Source organism: Solanum verrucosum, unplaced genomic scaffold, assembly GCF_900185275.1.
Source record: "Solanum verrucosum unplaced genomic scaffold, falcon-dt-bn FXZP01000108.1, whole genome shotgun sequence".
Taxonomy (NCBI): Eukaryota; Viridiplantae; Streptophyta; class Magnoliopsida; order Solanales; family Solanaceae; genus Solanum; species Solanum verrucosum.
Genome location: NW_026020274.1, coordinates 958,471 through 978,379, shown reverse-complemented (window position 1 = coordinate 978,379; position 19,909 = coordinate 958,471). Strand labels below are relative to the sequence as shown.

Below are 19,909 nucleotides of genomic sequence, written 5' to 3'. Positions count from 1 at the left end.
CAGCTAGTTGAGATAGTCAGTCAACTCATTGTTTTTTTAATTAAATAATTATTTCTTTTAGAGGTTTAATATAAGTATTCAGTTTTTGTCAAATTTTCTTTTGCTGTAAAAGGAGAGTTGATTGTGATAATAGTTTTTGCTTTCATTCTTGAGTTCATTATTTATCGAAAATAATCTTTTTATTCACAAATAAAGGAGTAATATTTGCTTATATTACATTTTTTTTCAAATCTCACTAGTAAAAATATACTGACTTTGGTATTGTAATAGTTGTTTGAAAAAACATAGAAAATAGTAAGGACAAATTAAAAAAAAATTAATTCAAGACCGTAAAAGACTACTTTATATGATAATGGATAAAAGAAAATACAATAAAGTAGAAAATAATTATTTTCATATATCTTTTTAGTTCTTTTTTTTCTCTTTATGTAAAACACATATTAACTCGCTATTAAATGAAACGACCAAAATAAAGTGGAAGGAATATAAAAGATTCATATAGTCAACTCTTGTTTTAAGTCGCGATTATAACAATCAAATAAATTTTGAAAAAAATGATAATTTGAGCTACTTCATATGATAAAATCAGATTGTCGAATCTCAAATGCCTGTCAACAATAATTCATTATCGCAAATAAATATTTTACCAAGAATCGAGGTGTACACAAGCTGACCTACTCACCATATTCATTTATTTCTCAGGAAAAAAAAAACTCCATTAGTCAAAGTTGGAAAACAAAAAATCTTTAGTTTTAACTTTTTTGACATTCTTTAGTTTCCCTTTTTATTTTATATAAAATAATAATAATTAGTATTATAGAAAAAAAGTTGATTCTTGGTGTATATGGTTGTCATAATACACGGAGACAATTTTTCTATATATACATAGAGCGGTTGCCTAAATGTCATATAGTTTTCTTCTCTCTGTAAATCACTCCGTATATTTTTAAAACTTTTGAGGTTTTATTTCTCAGCTCCCCCAAAATCTGTAAGTTCTTTGTTTCTTCATGCAAATCCCTTTATGGGGTTCTTAAATTTATGTTCTTTTTCATGTTTATAGCTATTCTGCATCTGGGGTTTGTTTAATTCTGTCAAAATCTCTATTTTCTTGAATAGATCATGTGTTTGACTTGGGGAAAATTGTAACTTTCTTGAAATTTTGTGTTAGAGTTTTGGATACTTGAGGTTAATACTGGGAAATTTTGTTACTTTCTTGAATTTTTTGTGTTGGGATTTTGGATACTTGGTGACAAGACTGGGAAAGTTTGTTACTTTCTTGAATTTTTGTGTTGGGATTGTGGATACTTGGTGTTAAGACTGGGAAAGTTTGTTACTTTCTTTTATTTTCGTGTTGGGTTTTTGGATACTTGGTGACAAGGCTGGGAAAGTTTGGGACTCTTTTGGATTTTGTGTTGAATTTTTAGATATTTGGTGAGAGGGCTTTCTGATTTTGATTATTTTTTCAGGTGAGGCTTTTTCTCTTGTTGGTTTTATTCTGTGATGGCGGTGAAGACTAATGGAGTTGTTGATGGTATTTTGCCGGAGGAATTGATGAAATTGCTCTTATCATTAGCTACAAAATGGGGGGATGGGTTGGATCTAAAGAACTTGAAAGTTCATCATTTGAGTGGTGCTATGACTAATGAGGTTTATAGGATAAGTTGGCCTACTAAGAACGAAAACATCCTGAGGAGAGTTTTGGTTCGAATGTATGGTGAAGGAGTAGATCGTTTTTTCAATAGGGATGAAGAGATTAGAACTTTTGAATGCTTGTCAAAGAAGGGTCAAGGACCTAAGCTTCTTGGTCAATTTGCAAATGGTAGAGTTGAGGAGTTCATTCATGCAAGGGTATGTCAAATTTCTGACTCGATTTGTTGATTTCTTTACTTTTATCTATTGGATATATGTGGCTTTGTAGGTTTATGTTACTATGAAGTAAATGATTTGAGTGCCATGAAATGAGATTTCTAGGAGTTTCTGTATGTTGATCAAATGATCATAACTTTACAATTTCATTGTTTGTTGTGGATATCGATAAATTGATTGGCGTATATAGAGGGTCAATGGTAGTGTGTTGAGTATAATGAACTATGTGTTTTAGACGAATCCTCTGCAGTATGGCTTTCCCTTCTAAGCCTAGGTAGCTCAATGACTTGTCTTAAGTGAAAACTATTAGATGCAGATTTTGTACAATGCATGGCTTCTGTTCTTTTGAACAGACAGCGGATCTTTGAAATAAGATTAAATCAATTTGATGCACTCCTATTGAATAAACCGAGCAGCAGGTGGTGCTCCTTGCCTTCACAATTCAGCAGAATAAAATTGTGTTGTATAGTCTTTGACCATGTCTAGTATGAAGCAAAGTTGGAGATCATCGTGATGTTTATTGATTGCTGTTTGACTTTGTTCTGTCTGTCTTATTTGCATTCTCAGACACTGTCTGCTGAAGATCTTCGTGACTCGGAGATCTCTTCTTTGATAGCTGCAAAACTGAGGGAGTTTCATAACCTTGACATGCCTGGTTCAAAGAATGTCCTTCTATGGGACCGTCTCAGGTATCAATTTACCTGCCGGAACATAGTTTGATCTTTTATAACTGAAAGTCTGATACAAATTGTTTATGCAAAATTCCAGAAAGTGGCTAAATGAGGCGAAGGGTTTGTGCTCTCCTGAACATCTAAAGGAGTTCTCTTTAGGTAATCTGGACAAGGAAATCAGCTTATTGGAGAAGGAACTGCCAACAGAGTCTCATGACATTGCATTTTGTCACAATGACATGCAGTATGGTAACATAATGATTGACGATAAAACGAAGGCTGTTACTATCATTGTAAGTGTTGTATGATATCAGTCAGAACTTTATACAGCTTCTGTGTGAAGGCGTATACTTGCTCAAACTTACAAATACTCTGATCTGTTTTCTTGAGGTGGAACCGTGTCTTCTTCGTTGAGATAATAGGCTCAGGATGTAATTACTTGTGAAAATCTTTTTTCGTGTTCTCGTGCTGTAGTTTAACTGGTGTTCTAAGATATCTGAGCAAGTTTTAAACTGCATCCTTAATCAGGAATTGGTTATATTGCTTCCTATCTTCCTTTCTGAACTTCTTGTCTTGTTGGCCTTTGATTTGATCACCGGCTTCCAATATATCAGTAATTGCACATTATTTACAATCTGATTGCATTGCAGGACTATGAGTACGGTGGTTATAATCCAATTGCTTATGACTTTGCGAACCACTTCTGTGAAATGACTGCAAATTATCATACTGATACCCCTCATATCATGCACTTCAATACTTACCCTGGTAAGTAAATATAAGTTGCAACAAGAGAACACAGAGATCATGCTTGTTTGCTACTCTGATGTTCCTACTAACCCTGACATGCGCGGTTTATTAACTCTTTTTTGAATTTTAAACTTCCAACAGATTTAGAGGAGCGACAGCGATTTGTACGTGCATATCTCAGTTCTTCAGGTAAGCTTGAAGTTTGAATATCTTTTACTGTTGTCTGCACCTCTCTGTCCAAAGCATACGGTTGATTTCTTGCACAGGATAAATATGTTCTGACCCTTCAGGACCACATAATATTTATTATTCAATTTGGATAGGCATCGAAAAATAAGATAATTGACCTTTAAGGCAGCAGAAAGATCAGTTTTATTTGGTGATGGAACCAATATGCCAAGACTTTAATTACTTTAGATATTTAGAACCTGATTCTCATTTAACTTGGAATTGAAAAATAGTAGTAGTCGTTATTTGTAGGACCCGATGTATTAATAAGTTGTCCTAATAGCCTCAACTAAAACCAAACATGTTCCCTTGTCCAATTAATATGGTCAATGATAGACAGACCTAAGATTTAAGCAGTCGTTGTGTGCCTGCTTTGTGCACCGACACAGCAGAATTATCTTATTGAGCTTGGAATCCCATTGACAAGTGCAGGTAATCAACCAAGTGATGAGGAAGTAAAGAAACTTGTTGACGAAGCAGAGAAATATACGCTTGCAAATCACTTGTTCTGGGGATTGTGGGGAGTCATCTCGGTATGCCTTTTACACACTTCCTCTCTTGATCACTACATTTCACCGCGCATTTTTCTCTTTCTGTGTTATAATTGTTGTTTCTTCTGACAGGCATACGTTAACAACATCGAGTTTGACTACATGGAGTACGCGAGGGGAAGGTTCAAGCAGTACTGGTTGAGAAAACCCGAACTCTTAGGTGCCTCAGACGACTTGTTACATGTTGATGGTTCAGCTGAACCAATTCACATTTCTCCGCAATAGCTTGATGATATAACATGTACATTAACAATGTAGAATGTAAAAGCCTTATCGATAGGCCTATGTCGTATAATGAGTGGAGCATTTAGAGTCTTCAATGTTTCATAGAATATGTTTATAGGCTATTATTGAGGTTTTAAGTATTTGATGTACTGTTTATAAGAGTGAGTGTTGCTGAACCACAAATATATTATCCAGTTTAATAAAATGAAAGTTTCTTTCTCAAGCTGTTGCTTTCATTTTCCATCTCTTTTTTTTTACCTTCATTTGTTACCAGGATTGTACTGAAGTTGGAATAGGACCTTTAAATTTGATGTGTACATGTATGAATATGGCAATGGCAGACTATACACCAAAACAACTCAATTTGTGTAAAGATAAGACAAGACAATATATGTCTAGTGTAGCAAAAATATGTTATCTGAGTAACATATGTATGTAATCTAGCAAAACACTATAGATATGGAAGGGAGTTGGGAGTGGGGCCTGGCGGTAACGGGGGTTGGGATGGTCAAAGTGTAGTGGTTGGGGGAATTGAGTGTGTGAGGAGGATACAATAAACATAGAAATTAGAATATATTATTTATAGAACTTGTTTTCCCTACTTCCGCTAAGGAAGTTGTATTAGCATTTTTAAGGAATTTATTTTTTTAAGGAAAATGTTTTCCAAAAAAATTGTCCATTCAAACATGAACGGAAAAGAAAACAATTTCCAAAAAATGTTTTCCTCCCTAGCAAAAACATTGGTCAGAATGTTTGGAAAACATTTTCTCTAGTAAAATAAATTCTTGAAAAATGAGGAAAATGACTTCTCACCTCATGACCTCACCCTCGAAGCCCCATTGCCCATTCCATTCTACCTTCATAATGTTTTGCTAGATAACATATAAATATTCTTTGAAAATTATTTTCTTGCTTACTTACCAAAAAAACAAGTAAGAAACTCACTTAATTTCACCCCACTGTCCATTCCATTCCACCTTCATAATGTTTTGCTAGATAACATATAAGTTTCCACTGCCCATTCCATTCCACATTCATAATGTTTTGCTAGATAACATATAAATATTCAAGAAATTATTTTCTTGCTTATTTACCAAAAAAACAAGTAGGAAACTCACTTAATTTCATCCCACCCTCGAAACCCAAGTTTCCGTGCCCATTCCATTTCACCGTCATAATGTTTTGCTATATAACATATAAATATTGGCTTAAGTCATCTGCGGCCCCCTAAAGTTGTCCGCATAATTCACTTTAGACACCTCAACTATGGCTAGTACCTATTAGACACTCTAATATTAAGGAATATGTACTTATTGAACACAAAATGATAAGAAAGCTTTTAAAATGTGGTGTGTGTAATTCACGCACATTGTCTTGAAAAAGTAACCAATAAGACTTTAGAATGTGGCACATGGGCCCAATCTAATGAATTTTCATTTATTTTTAATTCCAACCTTTAATAATTCAAAAAATTGATTAACAAAAAGAAAGAAAAAAAGTTTCCTCCCCCCACCCCCACAGGAACCCACCCACCTTTCTTCTTCTTCCCCTAACATCGGCACCTCCTGCGGCAACAACAAAAAAGAAAGAAAAAAGCAAATCTCTCCCCACCCATCTAATTATTTACCCTTTCTTCTTCTTCTTTATCCGTTGTCACCCACTATTTTCTATTCCTCCGAAGATATTAACTTTTGTTTTTCTTCTTATAATAAATTATGAGCTATGGAAATTAAGTCAAATACAAATAATGAAATAAATTATGAAGCATGATAGATTAATGGAGTGATTATTGTGATTTTTGAGAAAAATAAGTTGACTTGATAAATTATTTTGAAATCGATGACGAAGAGAAATCGTGAGGATTCAAATGAATTATATCAAATTTTCTGATGTTATTTTATAACTTTAATGGCTGGTGATGTTTGTTGATCGAAGTGACTAGAAATAGAGATGGACGGAAGTTGCCTTTATAACTTTGATGTCCGATTTGTTTTTTCATTCTTGCAAATTCGATTAGCACTTAGCAGATTCAGTTTTTTTTTTTTTTTTTATAAAAAGAGAAAATTAAAATGAAGAACCAAAACAGAGTTTAAAATGATTAAAATGGGGCGAAGAAGAAGACAGTTGTTGGTATAGCCTACAGGGGTGGGGGTGGGGGTGGGCTTGTTTTCTTTTTGGATATTATAAGACATCATTTTGAATAGAAGTTTATTTTTAGTTATTTTAATTAATGCAATGCCAAGTGTCATAAGAAGGAAAAAAAGTACAAGTTTATTATTAATAAAAAAAAATATAAAAAAGTGAGATGCACACTTAAGCCTATAAATATTCAAGAAATTATTTTCCTTCATACCGAAACACACCTTTTTGATAGAAAAAAGGTTGCACCAGCCGGGAATCGAACCCGGGTCTGTACCGTGGCAGGGTACTATTCTACCACTAGACCACTGGTGCTTGATGAAATAAGTACGTAACCTACTACTTACATATTAATTATCTTCAATCATAAAATACGTGTCTTCAAATTGATACTACCATCAACTTAACATGTAACTTTTAATGTGAAGATTACTCATTAGCCATTCTAGAAAATTTCTTATCATCCACTGATCAGAATTTATTGAAAATGGACATATATGTTGGCTTTACTTTTCTCTCATAAATATGTGTTTCATGCTTTGGTTTAATGTACGGTTAAATCATAAGGGGCCACAAGATTGGAATCGAATCAGAATAGGGGCGGAGTTAGAGTGTTGACCACAAATTTAATCGAATTCTGTAACTTTTAATTCAAACTTTGTATTTGTTCTAAAAATCTATTGAATATTGTACAAATTATTAGTGATTTAGAATTCAAAACTCGTGAAATTCAAATTTTAATTCTGCTTTTGAACAAAACATTCAAAATATCTCCGCACATGAAAACAACAATTTGAGAAGCTTCAAAGGGAAAATAAAAGATTTGTTTTTTACTCTATTTGCACATTGTTCAATTGAACTCAACCACCATTCAATATATAATGACTTGTTTGAGGATAAATAAGTAATTTAGAATTTGTTTACAACAGTAATATATTCAGAATTTGATATAATCTCACATGTGGAATCTGAAAAGTGTGATATGTTAAAAAAAATGCACAATCTATAATTACTGAAATCAATATTTGTGAATACTTATAATAGTCTTCTCTTACAAACTTTTGAATTCTTTTACATTGGAATTTATGCCCAATACATCTCAACTTCTAAACATTCTTACATTAGATTTAAAAAAATGAAAAATTCTTTCAATTGAATTCAAACACCTATTATTGAACTCGAAATACTTGCAACTAAAAAGTGAGTAAAAAACACTGGTGTAGTCAATCTTCCAAAAAGGGGATTTATTATGAAATTTACTTTAGTTTAAAGCACCAACCAGCAGAATAAATTCTCAAATTTTAACTCTTTGGAATAATCTTAGTTATTTTATTATATTATGTCTACATAAAAAATAAAAATAAAAAAATCCACCGGTAAAAAAATTAGTGGTAATACCTTTTGTCTTCTTTTTCAGATTATTATTTTTTCTTTTTGTAATTGTTTCTCTTCCGTGAAGATACCAATATTCAAACAAGAAGATTGATTCTTAGAATTCTATCGTAAACAACCTCTTTATTGATTTTTTTGTGGTAAAATATTGGAATATGCATGAAATATGTACCGTGGCAGGGTACTATTCTACCACTAGACCACTGGTGCCTCATGTGAAATTTTTTATCAAATATTTTATATCTAAATATCCCTATCTTTTGTTTATTGGTGTAACAATGGAAGACTTTTTTTCGTTTAACCATCACGTATCCGATATCCACTATATACTATCCAAATTTGGAAGTGCAGCGGGTTAGATACATTTAGACTCGAGATGTACATCTAATTAGAGTGAATGAATCTTATCCATCTCACCATATATTTCTTCGTGTTATCATAAGAGTCCAAGTTGATACTACAATTAGTACATGAGAATTATATTGAATAAGGTTACCAATTAGTAACTATCTATCACAAGTTTGTAAACATTTATGGAAAACTGTTAACCAATCACTAAAAATTCACAAATTTTGAAGCACTTGATTTAGATAGTGTGAGTTTTTGCACTTTTCCGACACTTTAATTAATTACTTACAAGACCTTACAAGTTACATATCAACATTTAATTTGGTTAAAAAGAAGAAAAAAAACTCTTCTTTAATATATATGTAAATTATGAGTGTTATTACTTATGAGCTAAGTTTGAAAGAAAAGCACCTCTCAACTTTTTTTTTTTTTTCTTCCAATGACTAATTGATGAATTGTTATTGCTTGCCATAAAGCTTTTGTTCGTACTATTTGTCTATTCATCATCAATAAAGGCACCAATAGAAGACCTGAGGAAAAGTTCCTTGTTTCCTTGTATTTTCTCTAAGGTTTCCTTTCACAGTGGTTAAGTTCTCACCAGCATCGCAAAAGTCGTTTGGTAGAAAGTATGAGAATAATATTAGAGTTGGTGAATTATTTTATAGAAATGTTGAGGGTATATATATATATATATATAGTTTGTCTTTTACTCATGTTTATTCACATTTTAATAGGTGAAGTATTGCTAATATCATGATATGTTATGGATTACTCCATTCGTTCCTTTTTAGTTGTTATATTATACTTTTTGAAAGTCAATTTTCAAAGTTAGATTTAATTCAATACTTTAAAGAGAAAAATGTCAAAAACAAACCTAAATCATACATTTTTTTTTGAGTTTCATACCTAAACTATTGAGAGTGTGAGTTTCATACCTAAACTATCACTTTTTAGTTTGAGAAACACACCTCTCTCTTTTATATCACTCTCATCATGGTGTGTGTAATTCACTCTCTTTTATTTTAAAAAATTATCAAATCACATTCAACATAGACAAAACGTTCAACCTTGACAAAAATTAAATAAATTATTAGTATTAGTTAAAATTAAAAATTAAAAAATTATTATCCAAAAAATAATATTTATTTTATAAAATAAAATGTAAAATATTTTTCTTACCCCACTCCATCACTTCCTCTCACCCCCCCTCCCCCCCCCCCCTAAACCCCCAACCATATTTTTGGTTTAAATTTCTTTTATAAAAGTATTTAATTTTTTTACTTCATCTCCTCCCCCTCCCCCTCAAATACTAATTTAGATATTATTTTATTTTTTTAAAAAATAATTCTACCCACCCCACCTAATCCTCCGCTTCCAAATTTTTTCTCATTTTTATGTTAGATATATACATATCAAAAATATTTTTTACTTACCGTCACAAGATTTTTTCTAATTTTATTTATTTATTTATGTTATATTCGGTACATTAATAGATTTTTTTTTTTCCAAAAGTATATGTATGTACATATCTAACACAAAATGAGAAAATGAGAAAATGTAAAAAATAAAGTGAGGGTTAAATATGATGGGGTCAAATTTTTATTTTTAAAAAATAAAATAATATCAATTTTTTTTCGGGGGGGGGGGGGGGATGACTGGGTGGTTTTGCAAGGGGGAGGGTGAAGTATGAATTTTTTTTTAAATATTTTATAAAAGATTTTTTTAAAAAAAAGGATGGGTGATTATCGGGGGGGGGGGGGGTACGTGGAGGAGGTGGTGTAGTGAGGTAAGAAAAATAACTGAATTTTTTTTTTTTAAAAAAATATTTTTTTATGGATATTAATACTTTACTCTTTAATTTTTAATTAATAGTAATAGTTTATTATTTAATTTTTGTCAAGGTGAAATATTTTATTCATGTGGAATGCCATGTGTCAAGGTTTTTTCAAATAAACGAGAGAGTGCATTACACAGAGGTGTGTTTCTCAAACTAAAAAGTGATAGTTTAGGTATGAAACTCACACTCTCAATAGTTTAGGTATGAAACTAAAAAAAAAAGGATAGTTTAGGTGTGTTTTTGACACTTATCTCTATTTTAAATTGAAAACTTAGATATTCAAAAATTTAAACGAAAATTACTATAAATTGCAATTTTTTGCATATTAATATGATGAAAAATATTTTGTAAAATGTTAGTCAAAATTCTTGTTGTTTGACTCTAAAAAGGAAAACTATAACAACTAAAAAGGAATGAAGAGAGTAGTTATAACTTATAAATCCTATAATAAAAGAGGGGTACATACTACATTCATTGGAAAAGAAAAGCCTATTCAGGTCGTAGGTTTTATATAAGCTTTTTCAATCAAATCTCTAAAGTAATATTCTCAGCCACTTTAAGGTACAATAATTAGTCTTACTATTGAACAGTCTAAGCAACACCCTTTATTTTTTATTACATAATTTTATATCCCATGGAATCAAATTCCTGTAAACAGGAAGGGGGCAATCCAAGGTTTAGTGCTAAGGTATCTCATTCGATGTCCGGTAATTTGCATTGGAGTCTGATTTATTTGGATTTACATTTGGTAGGGGCCCATTCGAGGGTAACGCTTCCTACCAAAGGATTTTTTCATACTCAAGGCTCAAGCCAAGACTTTTAATTAAGGAAAAACAGCCCCATAAATTGCACCACATGGACACTCAACTTCATCAACTATAGTAGAAAATTCAGAAAATTATTCATCTTTTATGTCACAATTCAAACAGCCCCTTTTAACTTCTTTATAAACTTCATCATCATCACAACCATTTTCACCTCTCAAACAAACCTTCCAAACCATTTTTTCCTCCTTACTAGAGTATCAAGAAAGTATGGCTTACCAAAACACCAATGGTTGCATTTCTGATTCAATTGAAATTCTCGATCCAAAACCTCTTGCAGTAGTAGCTTCTGGTGTTGTTCATCCTCCTATTGTTGCATCTTTCAATGATAGAATTCGTCCACTTCTCGACTGTATAGACAAGCTCCGTCATCTTAACATAATGCAAGAAGGTATCCAACTCCCAACGATCGTAGTAGTCGGGGATCAATCTTCTGGAAAGTCCAGTGTTCTTGAATCTCTTGCTGGGATCAGTCTTCCTAGAGGACAAGGCATTTGCACCAGGGTACCTCTTGTTATGAGGCTGCAGAATGATCCAAACATCACTGCACCAAATCTTCAGCTGGAGTACAACAACAAGTCACTCCCTGTTGATGAAATTGGCATTGCAGATGCTATCATTCTTGCTACTGATGAAATTGCTGGACATGGTAAAGGTATATCTAACAACCCTTTAACATTAGTAGTTAAAAAAAACGGTGTCCCTGATTTGACCATGGTGGATTTACCTGGTATTACTAGAGTTGCTGTACAAGGACAACCTGAAGACATTTATGAACAAGTTTATGATATTATTATGAAATATATAGTTCCGGAAGAAAGCATAATCTTGAATGTTTTATCAGCTACTGTTGATTTCCCTACTTGTGAGTCTATTAGAATGTCTCAGAAAGTGGACAAAACAGGAGAAAGGACTCTGGCTGTTGTGACAAAAGCTGATAAAGCCCCTGAAGGGCTGCTTGAAAAGGTTACTGCTGATGAAGTGAATATAGGGCTTGGCTATGTTTGTGTGAGGAATAGAATTGGGAATGAGTCTTATGAAGAAGCTAGGAGTGATGAGCAAAGGCTTTTTTCAACTCATCCACTTCTGTCGAAGATTGATAAATCGATGGTTAGCGTTCCTATTTTGGCACAAAAGCTGGTGCGTATTCAAGCAAGCATCATTTCAAAATGCTTGCCTGAAATTGTGAGGAAGATCAATGATAGACTTGCTGTCAATCTTGCTGAACTCAACAGGCTTCCTCAACATCTAACTTCTGTAGCTGAAGCGCTGACGGCATTTATGCGCATTCTGAGTTCATCAAAGGATTCATTGAAGAAAATTCTTTTAAGTGGGGAGTTTGATGAGTATCCTGATGATAAAGAAATGCACTCTGCAGCTAGAATTGTTGAAATTCTTAATCAATACTCTAATGAGCTGCATTCCAAGAATTTTGAGAAAGCGGATGAATTCTTGATGGAAGAGATCATGGTTTTACAGGAAACAAAAGGGATTGGATTGCCAAACTTCCTTCCTCGAGCTGTTTTCCTTAATGTTTTGCAGAGAAAAGTGAAGGAAATTGCCGCCTCTCCAGAGGATTTTGTGGGGAAACTGTGGAATTACTTAGAGCGAGTTGTTATCATAGTTTTAATGTATCATTGTGAGAACTATCCTCAGCTTCAGTCTTCTACTAGAAGAGCAGCCCAAAACTTGATTGCCAAGAAAAAGAATGAATCAGTTGATTGGGTAAGGGAAATCATCGGGATGGAAAAGCTGACTGATTACACTTGTAATCCTGACTATTTAACTACTTATAGTAAGTTCATGGCTCAACAACACACGTTCATGGAGATCATGAATGATCATGGGAAGTACTCCATGATAAACCTTGAAGGAGTAGGAGAAATCGACGTTGGTCATTTGAGGAAGCATCTAGATGTGGTGCAACAGGCTTTCGATTTGAAGATGAGAATGATGGCCTACTGGAAAATTGTGCTAATGAGGCTGGTGGATTCTATGGCCTTGCACATAATGTTCAGCATTCGAAACATGATTAATAAGGAGATGGAAAACGAGATCATTCAGGATCTGATGGCACCACATGGTGGTGGAATTGAAAGAATGCTTGACGAGTCGCCTTTGGTTGCTGAAAAACGCAATAGGCTCAAAAAGAGTGTCAAGCTGCTCAAGGAGTCCAAAGAGGTGGTGGCCAATATCATGGACAGGATTTCACTTTATGATGATCATGAAAGTGACTAAGGTTAATATGTGATACTAATGAGCAGGACACCTATTTCCATTCAGCCAACGTTCCTAATATCTTGTTTATCTCCTAATATCAAACTACCAAGTAGACTAGTACTATGTTTTGGTTTTACAGTATGCCTTTTCCCCTGCTTGTATGTAATTCTCGTATTTCTAGCTATTAGCTAAATGCAAATCAAGTTTATTTGTACGAACTTAAACTTTTTTGTTTTTGTTTTCTGAAGGGTTCTTTCATATATTTAACAATATCCACCCCTTTCACCCTTTCCTATAGAAAATGGAGCTATTTAATTTTGTGAAAGTTTGTAACGAGGACAATAAACCGAAAGCTCTAAGAACAATGAAACTTATTCACTAGTGTTGTTATTGCAGGAAAAACAACAATGAATAACAAAAAGAATCCAGAAGTCCAGAGATTTTGGTTGTTTCAGAAACACAAGGAAGATCAAATCAAACAGAATGTACCAATGGAGTGGAAGACATTTGCAAAAGGGATCACATAAACTACCCAAAGATCCCTAGAGCAAAATTCTAGGCAAATAAAACATCTCAGTGAAACATAAGAATAATGATCATAATTACTATTTCTAATGCATAAAAGGATGTATGAAGTAAGATATAAGCAAATATTGGCCAAACATCATTGAGAAAAGAAAACCAAGACTGTTCAAACACCCAACTTCACTAAAAGTGCAAGAATTCTAATTTATACAGCTTGTTCAAGAATTCTATAATTACAAAATTAAGCAGTAATGCTTCTTAGACAATCAAAGTCAGCAGGTAAATATTGATAATCAAAATCTAGCATGGACGTGGGTTCAAAAGTATAAGGAGCTGATAATGGCTCAACGAAGTTGCTCGTCCCCTCGTGCATATCATTCTGCAACTCTAATTGGGGCATATATTCCACTCCCCATCCTTGTAATCCCTCTGTAAAACTAGTCGATTCAACAGTCGCCGCAGAGCTTTGGTCTTCCAAATCTTGAGGAACAATATTCACCAACTTCAATTTTTCTTTAGTGCGAGTTCTCTTCTTAATTGAACAGAGAACATAATCTCTGCAATCCTTGTCAAATTTATCAAGAAGATACTCAGAGAGAGTGTATTCCTTCATCAGCCAATCACCATTTTTCTTGTTATAATAGCCTTTATTCATATAAGACATGATCTTCTTGTATCCAATCACCGGTCCGCCCTTCTTTCGAACAGGTTTGCTCTTGTCTTGCTGTTTCCAACTGCCCTTGTTTCCCACATCACGACTATATCTTGACTCGCTTTTTTTCTTGAGTTTTGTGATGAAGAAGCGATACTGAATACAGTCATTGTCGTCATCGTCATTACAGCAGGGTACTCCATGAGTGTAAATATCCCATGGTTCTTGTTTACTGTAAGTATCAACATGAGTAGTGATGAATCCAGAATCATCCATGAATTTCCCAGCAATGAATCTCAACAAGAAAGTAACAGCTTCTGCATCAGTCGGACTGAATCGGAAACCCTCTTTCAGATTCCCCATTGTATCCCCAATTTCTCTTCTTTTTTTTTCTCCTCAAAACTACAAGAATGAATGAAAAGAAGAAAACAGGGTAGCAATTTATACAGAGGTTTTCAGAAAGACGCTGCATACAAAAATTTTAGGAAACTTTTTTTACATTTTTATTATTTACACGGTTTCTAATTTCTATAACAAAAAATATTTATGGAAACTTTTTTTAGGAAAGAGTTGTGACTATGTTAATTAGATTAATATTTTCGAATTGTTGAGCAGTTAGTTATTTAATAAGGAAATAATAAATATAAGTCTACTTTCAACTCTAATTTTTCTTGATAAGGTAAGTAACTACTCCCTCCGTCTAAATTTATATGTCATCTCTTTCTATAAATAGTTGGTTCATAATATTTGTCATTTCATAAAATTAATGCATAAATTACCGTATTATTCCTTTTTTACCCTTGTGAGTTATTTGCCTTGAAAATATATATTTGACCATCTTAGAAAAACTAAGTAAATGATGCTTGCTCATTGATTAAATTAATTAATCAAAATAAATCAAGTCATATTCATTGATTGATAACTTGAGTTCCAAAAAGATTAAATAAGGGCAAAAGGATAAAGTTATATCATTTTTTAATGCAAATCAAGTTTGTCTTATGCCCCAAGTGAACGAACTTAATATCGTGCTGCTTTTTGTAGTTTTCTGAAGAGTTCTTACTTCACATCGTTGGCAATGTCTTAGATTTGAAATTATGATATTTTGGAGTTAATATCTCAGATGATCACTCAACTATAAATTATTCTCACAGAAGATCAAGTCTAATATGTGAATTGTGTCTTCAATAGATTTGAAGGGGATAGAGCAAAGGAATTTTACACAATAATTATACATGAAGATACGTGCAACAGGACTTGGCCATAGATTCCTCTTCTTTCCACGACCGTTTTTGATGGCTGGAATAGCTTAGGTTGTACAACTTTTCACATTTCTGATGCCTTCTTGGCTTTTTGTACATGTTGTATATGTGGACTTTGCTGTAGCCAACCCTTCCCCTTTATCCCCGTTGTGGTGAAACTCATAAATATGGTATGTATAATTTGTCACTATTAATTATCCTCCTTCCTTTTGTATCCATGCCTTGAAAATCTGTGCATATGCAATTACCCTTATCGATGGCTCTGTTTGCTAGATAGTCTGCTAATTGGTTTCATTCCCTCATTATATGCTGGAACATATGTTGTTTTCCTTGAAGACATGTCTTTATTTCGTCCACTATGTGAGATATGCTCCATGGTACCGCCCATTCTCCCTGTTAACACTTTGTTTAGAAGCATAGAATCTGTTTGAATGATTACTTGATTAAGATTCATTTGTTTACAATGTTTGCTGGTTGCTAGTATCGCTTTCGCTTCTGCCTCTGTGTTTGTAGCATTCTCAATACTTGCTCCTTCAGCTATTTCATTTTTTAGACAATAGGCATATGAACTCAAACCCGGATTACCTCTAGATGCGTCATCCGTATTGTATTTTATCCATCCTTCTGCAGGGGGATATTCCCATTTAACTTCATGCCTGTACAATACTCCTCTAGATTGTTAACCATTTCATCCCCCCTTCCTGGGTCTTCTTACTTTTATCAGCATATACGTGTCTCTAGTCACATTGTGAATGATTCTAGGCCATGACACGTCCTTTCCTTCGTGCCTTTTCCTATTTCTTTTCCTCCACAACTCCCATATAATAAAGCTTGGGAGTGCTCTATAGTATGGTCTCATATCAGGTTTGCATCTTGCACCCCACCAATTCATGATGACTTCTCTTAGGGATGGTCCTGCTACATTAATACCTGCAAAAGAGGAAAAATAGGACCACGTCCTGTTAGCAAAACCCGACCTCAGGAACACATGAGCTAGTGTCTCCTGATCTGGTTGTACACAACACCAACATCATATAGTCACATAAACATATAGCTTCGCCTTAAGTACATACATATGCATATATCAGAAACAGAAATCCCTCAATATAGTCACATATAGCTTGAACTCTTCAAAAATGTTAATGAGTGTGTGTCAGATTTTCCAAAAATAGTGTATTTTTGGAGAATCCAACACGAGTGCGACATCGAAAGTGAAAATTCTGCACAACTTAGCTGGTGTTCACTCAAGAAATTGTTCAAAACAAATTTCAACTGTCAGTGACTATAACAGATATAGATAAAATTGTTTCAGCAGTAGAAAATCAAAACAGAACGCTTGAATACTATTGTTTCTACTGGAAACACATTTTGAAATTATATTCACAATGTTAATCACAAGGGTTGCTTCAACTGCTATTTCGAAGTCATTATGATGCATTTTTTTTAATTTGATGATAACTTTCTTATGTGTGTGTGCTGAGAATAAGGGTGTTACTGATATCTTAATTATCATGTAGGAGATGTGTATTTTCATCTTTGATAGCTATTGTCGTTTATCCCACACCGTTTGTGGAGGCTCTTTAATCTTAGTTCTAATAATGTTGTCTGCTAGTATAATGAATCTCGACTGCAAGACAACGTGAATGGATCAAGATCCACTCATTGGGTGGGCCAGGAGTCCCCGGGCCATTTCTGCAGAGATGGAGCCTAGGACTCCTGCTCGGTAGTGATATTGGCTAGAGGAGTTTAAGCCTTGATTGGCTTAGGATGAGACGAGGTGGAGCCTAGGACTCCTGCTCGGGAGCGATATTGGCTAGTTTGACAGTTATTCACGTGGCCCATTTTGACCAACTGGGCTAACTGAACGCGAGCAGCCTTCATAGCTTAAGAATATATTTCACGAGAAGCAGTCTTCATAGCTTAAGAATATATGTTTTCTGAAGGGTTCTTTCATATATTTACCAATATCCATCCCCTTTCACCCTTTCCTATAGAAAATGGAGCTACTTTTTGTAATGAGGACAATAAACCGAAAGTTCTAAGAACAATGAAACTTATTCACACGTGTTGTTATTGAAGGAAAAGCAACAATGAATAACAAAAAGAACCCAGAATTCCAAAGATTTTGGTTGTTTCAGAAACACAAGGAAGATCAAATCAAACAGAATGTACCGATGGAATGGAAGACATTTGCAAAGGGGATCACATAAAAGAATGATGATGAATTACTCAGTAATGATCTAGTAAACTACCCAAAGATCCCTAGAGCAGGCAAATAAAACATCTCAATGAAATAGAATTACTATTTCTAATGCATAAAAGGATGTGCCAAACATCATTGAGAAAAGAAAGCCAAGACTGTTCAAACACCCAACTTCACTAAAAGTGCAAGAATTCTAATTTATACAACTTGTTCAAGAATTAAGCAGTAATGCTTCTTAGACAATCAAAGTCAGCAGGTAAATATTGATAATCAAAATCTAGCATGGACATGGGTTCGAAAGTATAAGGAGCTGATAATGGCTCAACGAAGTTGCTCGTTCCCTCGTGCATATCATTCTGCAACTCTAATTGTGGCACATATTCCCCTCCCCCTCCTTGTAATCCCTCAGTAAAACTAGTCGATTCCGCCGAGCTTTGGTCTTCCAACTCCTCTTGAGGAACAATATTCACCAACTTCAATTTTCCTTTAGAGCGAGTTCTCTTCTTAACAGAACAGAGAACATAATCTCTGCAATCCTTGTCAAATTTATCAAGAAGATACTCAGAGAGGGTGTATTCCTTCATCAGCCAATCACCATTTTTCTTGTTATAATAGCCTTTATTCATATAAGTCATGCTCTTCTTGTATCCAATCACTGGTCCACCATTCTTTCGAACGGGTTTGCTCTTGTCTTGCTGTTTCCAATTGCCCTTGTTTCCCACATCACGACTATATCTTGACTTGCTTTTCTTCTTGAGTTTTGTGATGAAGAAGCGATACTGACTACAGTCATTGTCGTCATCGTCATTACAGCAGGGTACTCCGTGACTGTAAATATCCCATGGTTCTTGTTTACTGTAAGTATCAACATGAGTAGTGATGAATCCAGAATCATTCATCAATTTTCCAGCAATGAATCTCAACAAGAAAGTAACAGCTTCTGCATCAGTCGGACTAAATCGAAAACCCTCTTGCAAATTCTCCATTATACACTCAATTTCTCCTCAAAACTATAAGAATGAATGAAAAGAAGAAAACAGGGTAGCAATTTATACAGAGGTTTTCAGAAAGACGCTGCATACAAAATTTTTAGGAAACTTTTTTTACATTTTTATTATTTACACGGTTTCTAATTTCTATAACCAAATATATTTATGGTAACTTTTTTTAGGAAAAAGTTGTGACTATGTTAATTAGAGTAATATTTTCGAATTGTTGAGCAATTAGTTGGTATTTAATAAGGAAATAATAAATATAAGTCTACTTTCAACTCTAATTTTTCTTTATAAGGTAAGTAACTATAATTTAACACATTGTTTGGATCTTTGTTACGGTTGTATTGTATTTTCAATTTAATTATTGTTACTTAAATTTTATTAGATCGTTTTGTTTAAATACATCGTTAGACAAGAGCCGAGTAGGAAAAAACCGGGTGTTTACACCCACTCAATAAGCAAATGACATGTGTAATTTTCTTAACTACAAGTATTTATTCTTAACTAGAGTTAACTAATATTTTATATTTATACATATCATAAATACTAGTGTAGTTTGCCCGCGGCCCAATATTAATTTATTGGTCAATTATACATTATAGAAGGAAGAGTATATGAAAAGGGGAAGTGTAAACATTAGTGGGCAGATAACAAATTATTGTTCTATTATACATTATAGGGGCATGCAGACAGTGGCGAATTTACAGCCAAAAAATAGGGCACCCGCACCAGTGGTCTCTTCGTAAAATTAGATATTTTATATGTAAATTTTTTATGATTTTGTATAATATTATATTTTTGCACCCGTACTACAAGAAGTCTAAATGGTCCACATGATTAAATGTTGAGCTTTTGACCTTGAGGATTAAGGATCAATTCTCACTTCAATACATTTTACTTGGTGCACCCATGTTCGAAAAATTCTAGATTCGCCTCTGCATGCAGATAGTAAAGTAACTGTTGTGTGTACAGTAGTATTTCACTGTCTGAATTTGTGTTGCCTGTCTTTATTTCGTGAGATGGAGTAATGTAGCTGGAGCAATAAACAATCTGGGGTTTTTTATGTTAGCTGAACCAATGATAATGTCTTCATCATCCACTGCAAATAAAATAGAAACATAAATTAACAAGTTAATTAATTTTGGAAATGTATGAATACATATATTTGTAATTGAACTTGCCTATAATCATTTTGGAATGTACGTAAATCATGAAACGTCTAGC

At 33.7% G+C, this 19,909-nt stretch overlaps 4 protein-coding genes and 1 non-coding gene across 5 annotated transcripts; 2 read left to right on the top strand and 3 right to left on the bottom strand.

Annotated features, from left to right (window-relative positions):
- Positions 1–892: 892 nt before the first annotated feature.
- On the top strand, positions 893–4,474 carry LOC125834120 (probable choline kinase 1). The gene is made up of 8 exons (XM_049513307.1): positions 893–988; positions 1,467–1,848; positions 2,434–2,555; positions 2,635–2,830; positions 3,188–3,305; positions 3,429–3,476; positions 3,948–4,048; positions 4,139–4,474. The coding sequence occupies exons 2-8, from the start codon at positions 1,501–1,503 to the stop codon at positions 4,289–4,291; spliced, it is 1,086 nt and encodes a 361-aa protein (XP_049369264.1). The 5' UTR covers positions 893–988; positions 1,467–1,500; the 3' UTR covers positions 4,292–4,474.
- Positions 4,475–6,674: 2,200 nt separating this feature from the next.
- TRNAG-GCC (transfer RNA glycine (anticodon GCC)) lies at positions 6,675–6,745 on the bottom strand. Its single transcript has one exon. It is a non-coding gene; the product is annotated as a tRNA-Gly (tRNA).
- Positions 6,746–10,976: 4,231 nt separating this feature from the next.
- On the top strand, positions 10,977–13,269 carry LOC125834114 (dynamin-related protein 4C-like). Its single transcript, XM_049513299.1, has one exon. The coding sequence runs from the start codon at positions 11,042–11,044 to the stop codon at positions 13,067–13,069; it is 2,028 nt and encodes a 675-aa protein (XP_049369256.1). The 5' UTR covers positions 10,977–11,041; the 3' UTR covers positions 13,070–13,269.
- A 548-nt stretch (positions 13,270–13,817) lies between these two features.
- On the bottom strand, positions 13,818–14,591 carry LOC125834122 (NAC domain-containing protein 78-like). The gene has a single exon (XM_049513310.1). It carries the CDS (start codon positions 14,589–14,591, stop codon positions 13,818–13,820), a length of 774 nt encoding a protein of 257 aa, XP_049369267.1.
- A 3,317-nt stretch (positions 14,592–17,908) lies between these two features.
- Positions 17,909–18,676, bottom strand: LOC125834123 (NAC domain-containing protein 78-like). Its single transcript, XM_049513311.1, has one exon. It carries the CDS (start codon positions 18,674–18,676, stop codon positions 17,909–17,911), a length of 768 nt encoding a protein of 255 aa, XP_049369268.1.
- Positions 18,677–19,909: the final 1,233 nt, after the last annotated feature.

What these genes read in the sequence shown, in the direction of transcription:
- LOC125834120 (XM_049513307.1), top strand. Translation starts at nt 1,501, where the DNA reads ATGGCGGTGAAGACTAATGGAGTTGTTGATGGTATTTTGCCGGAGGAA. An exon ending in GCACTTCAATACTTACCCTG is followed by an intron (nt 3,306 to 3,428) that starts GTAAGTAAATAT and finishes AACTTCCAACAG; the next exon opens with ATTTAGAGGAGCGACAGCGA. An exon ending in GATTGTGGGGAGTCATCTCG is followed by an intron (nt 4,049 to 4,138) that starts GTATGCCTTTTA and finishes TTCTTCTGACAG; the next exon opens with GCATACGTTAACAACATCGA.
- LOC125834114 (XM_049513299.1), top strand. Translation starts at nt 11,042, where the DNA reads ATGGCTTACCAAAACACCAATGGTTGCATTTCTGATTCAATTGAAATT.
- LOC125834122 (XM_049513310.1), bottom strand. Translation starts at nt 14,591, where the DNA reads ATGGGGAATCTGAAAGAGGGTTTCCGATTCAGTCCGACTGATGCAGAA.
- LOC125834123 (XM_049513311.1), bottom strand. Translation starts at nt 18,676, where the DNA reads ATGGAGAATTTGCAAGAGGGTTTTCGATTTAGTCCGACTGATGCAGAA.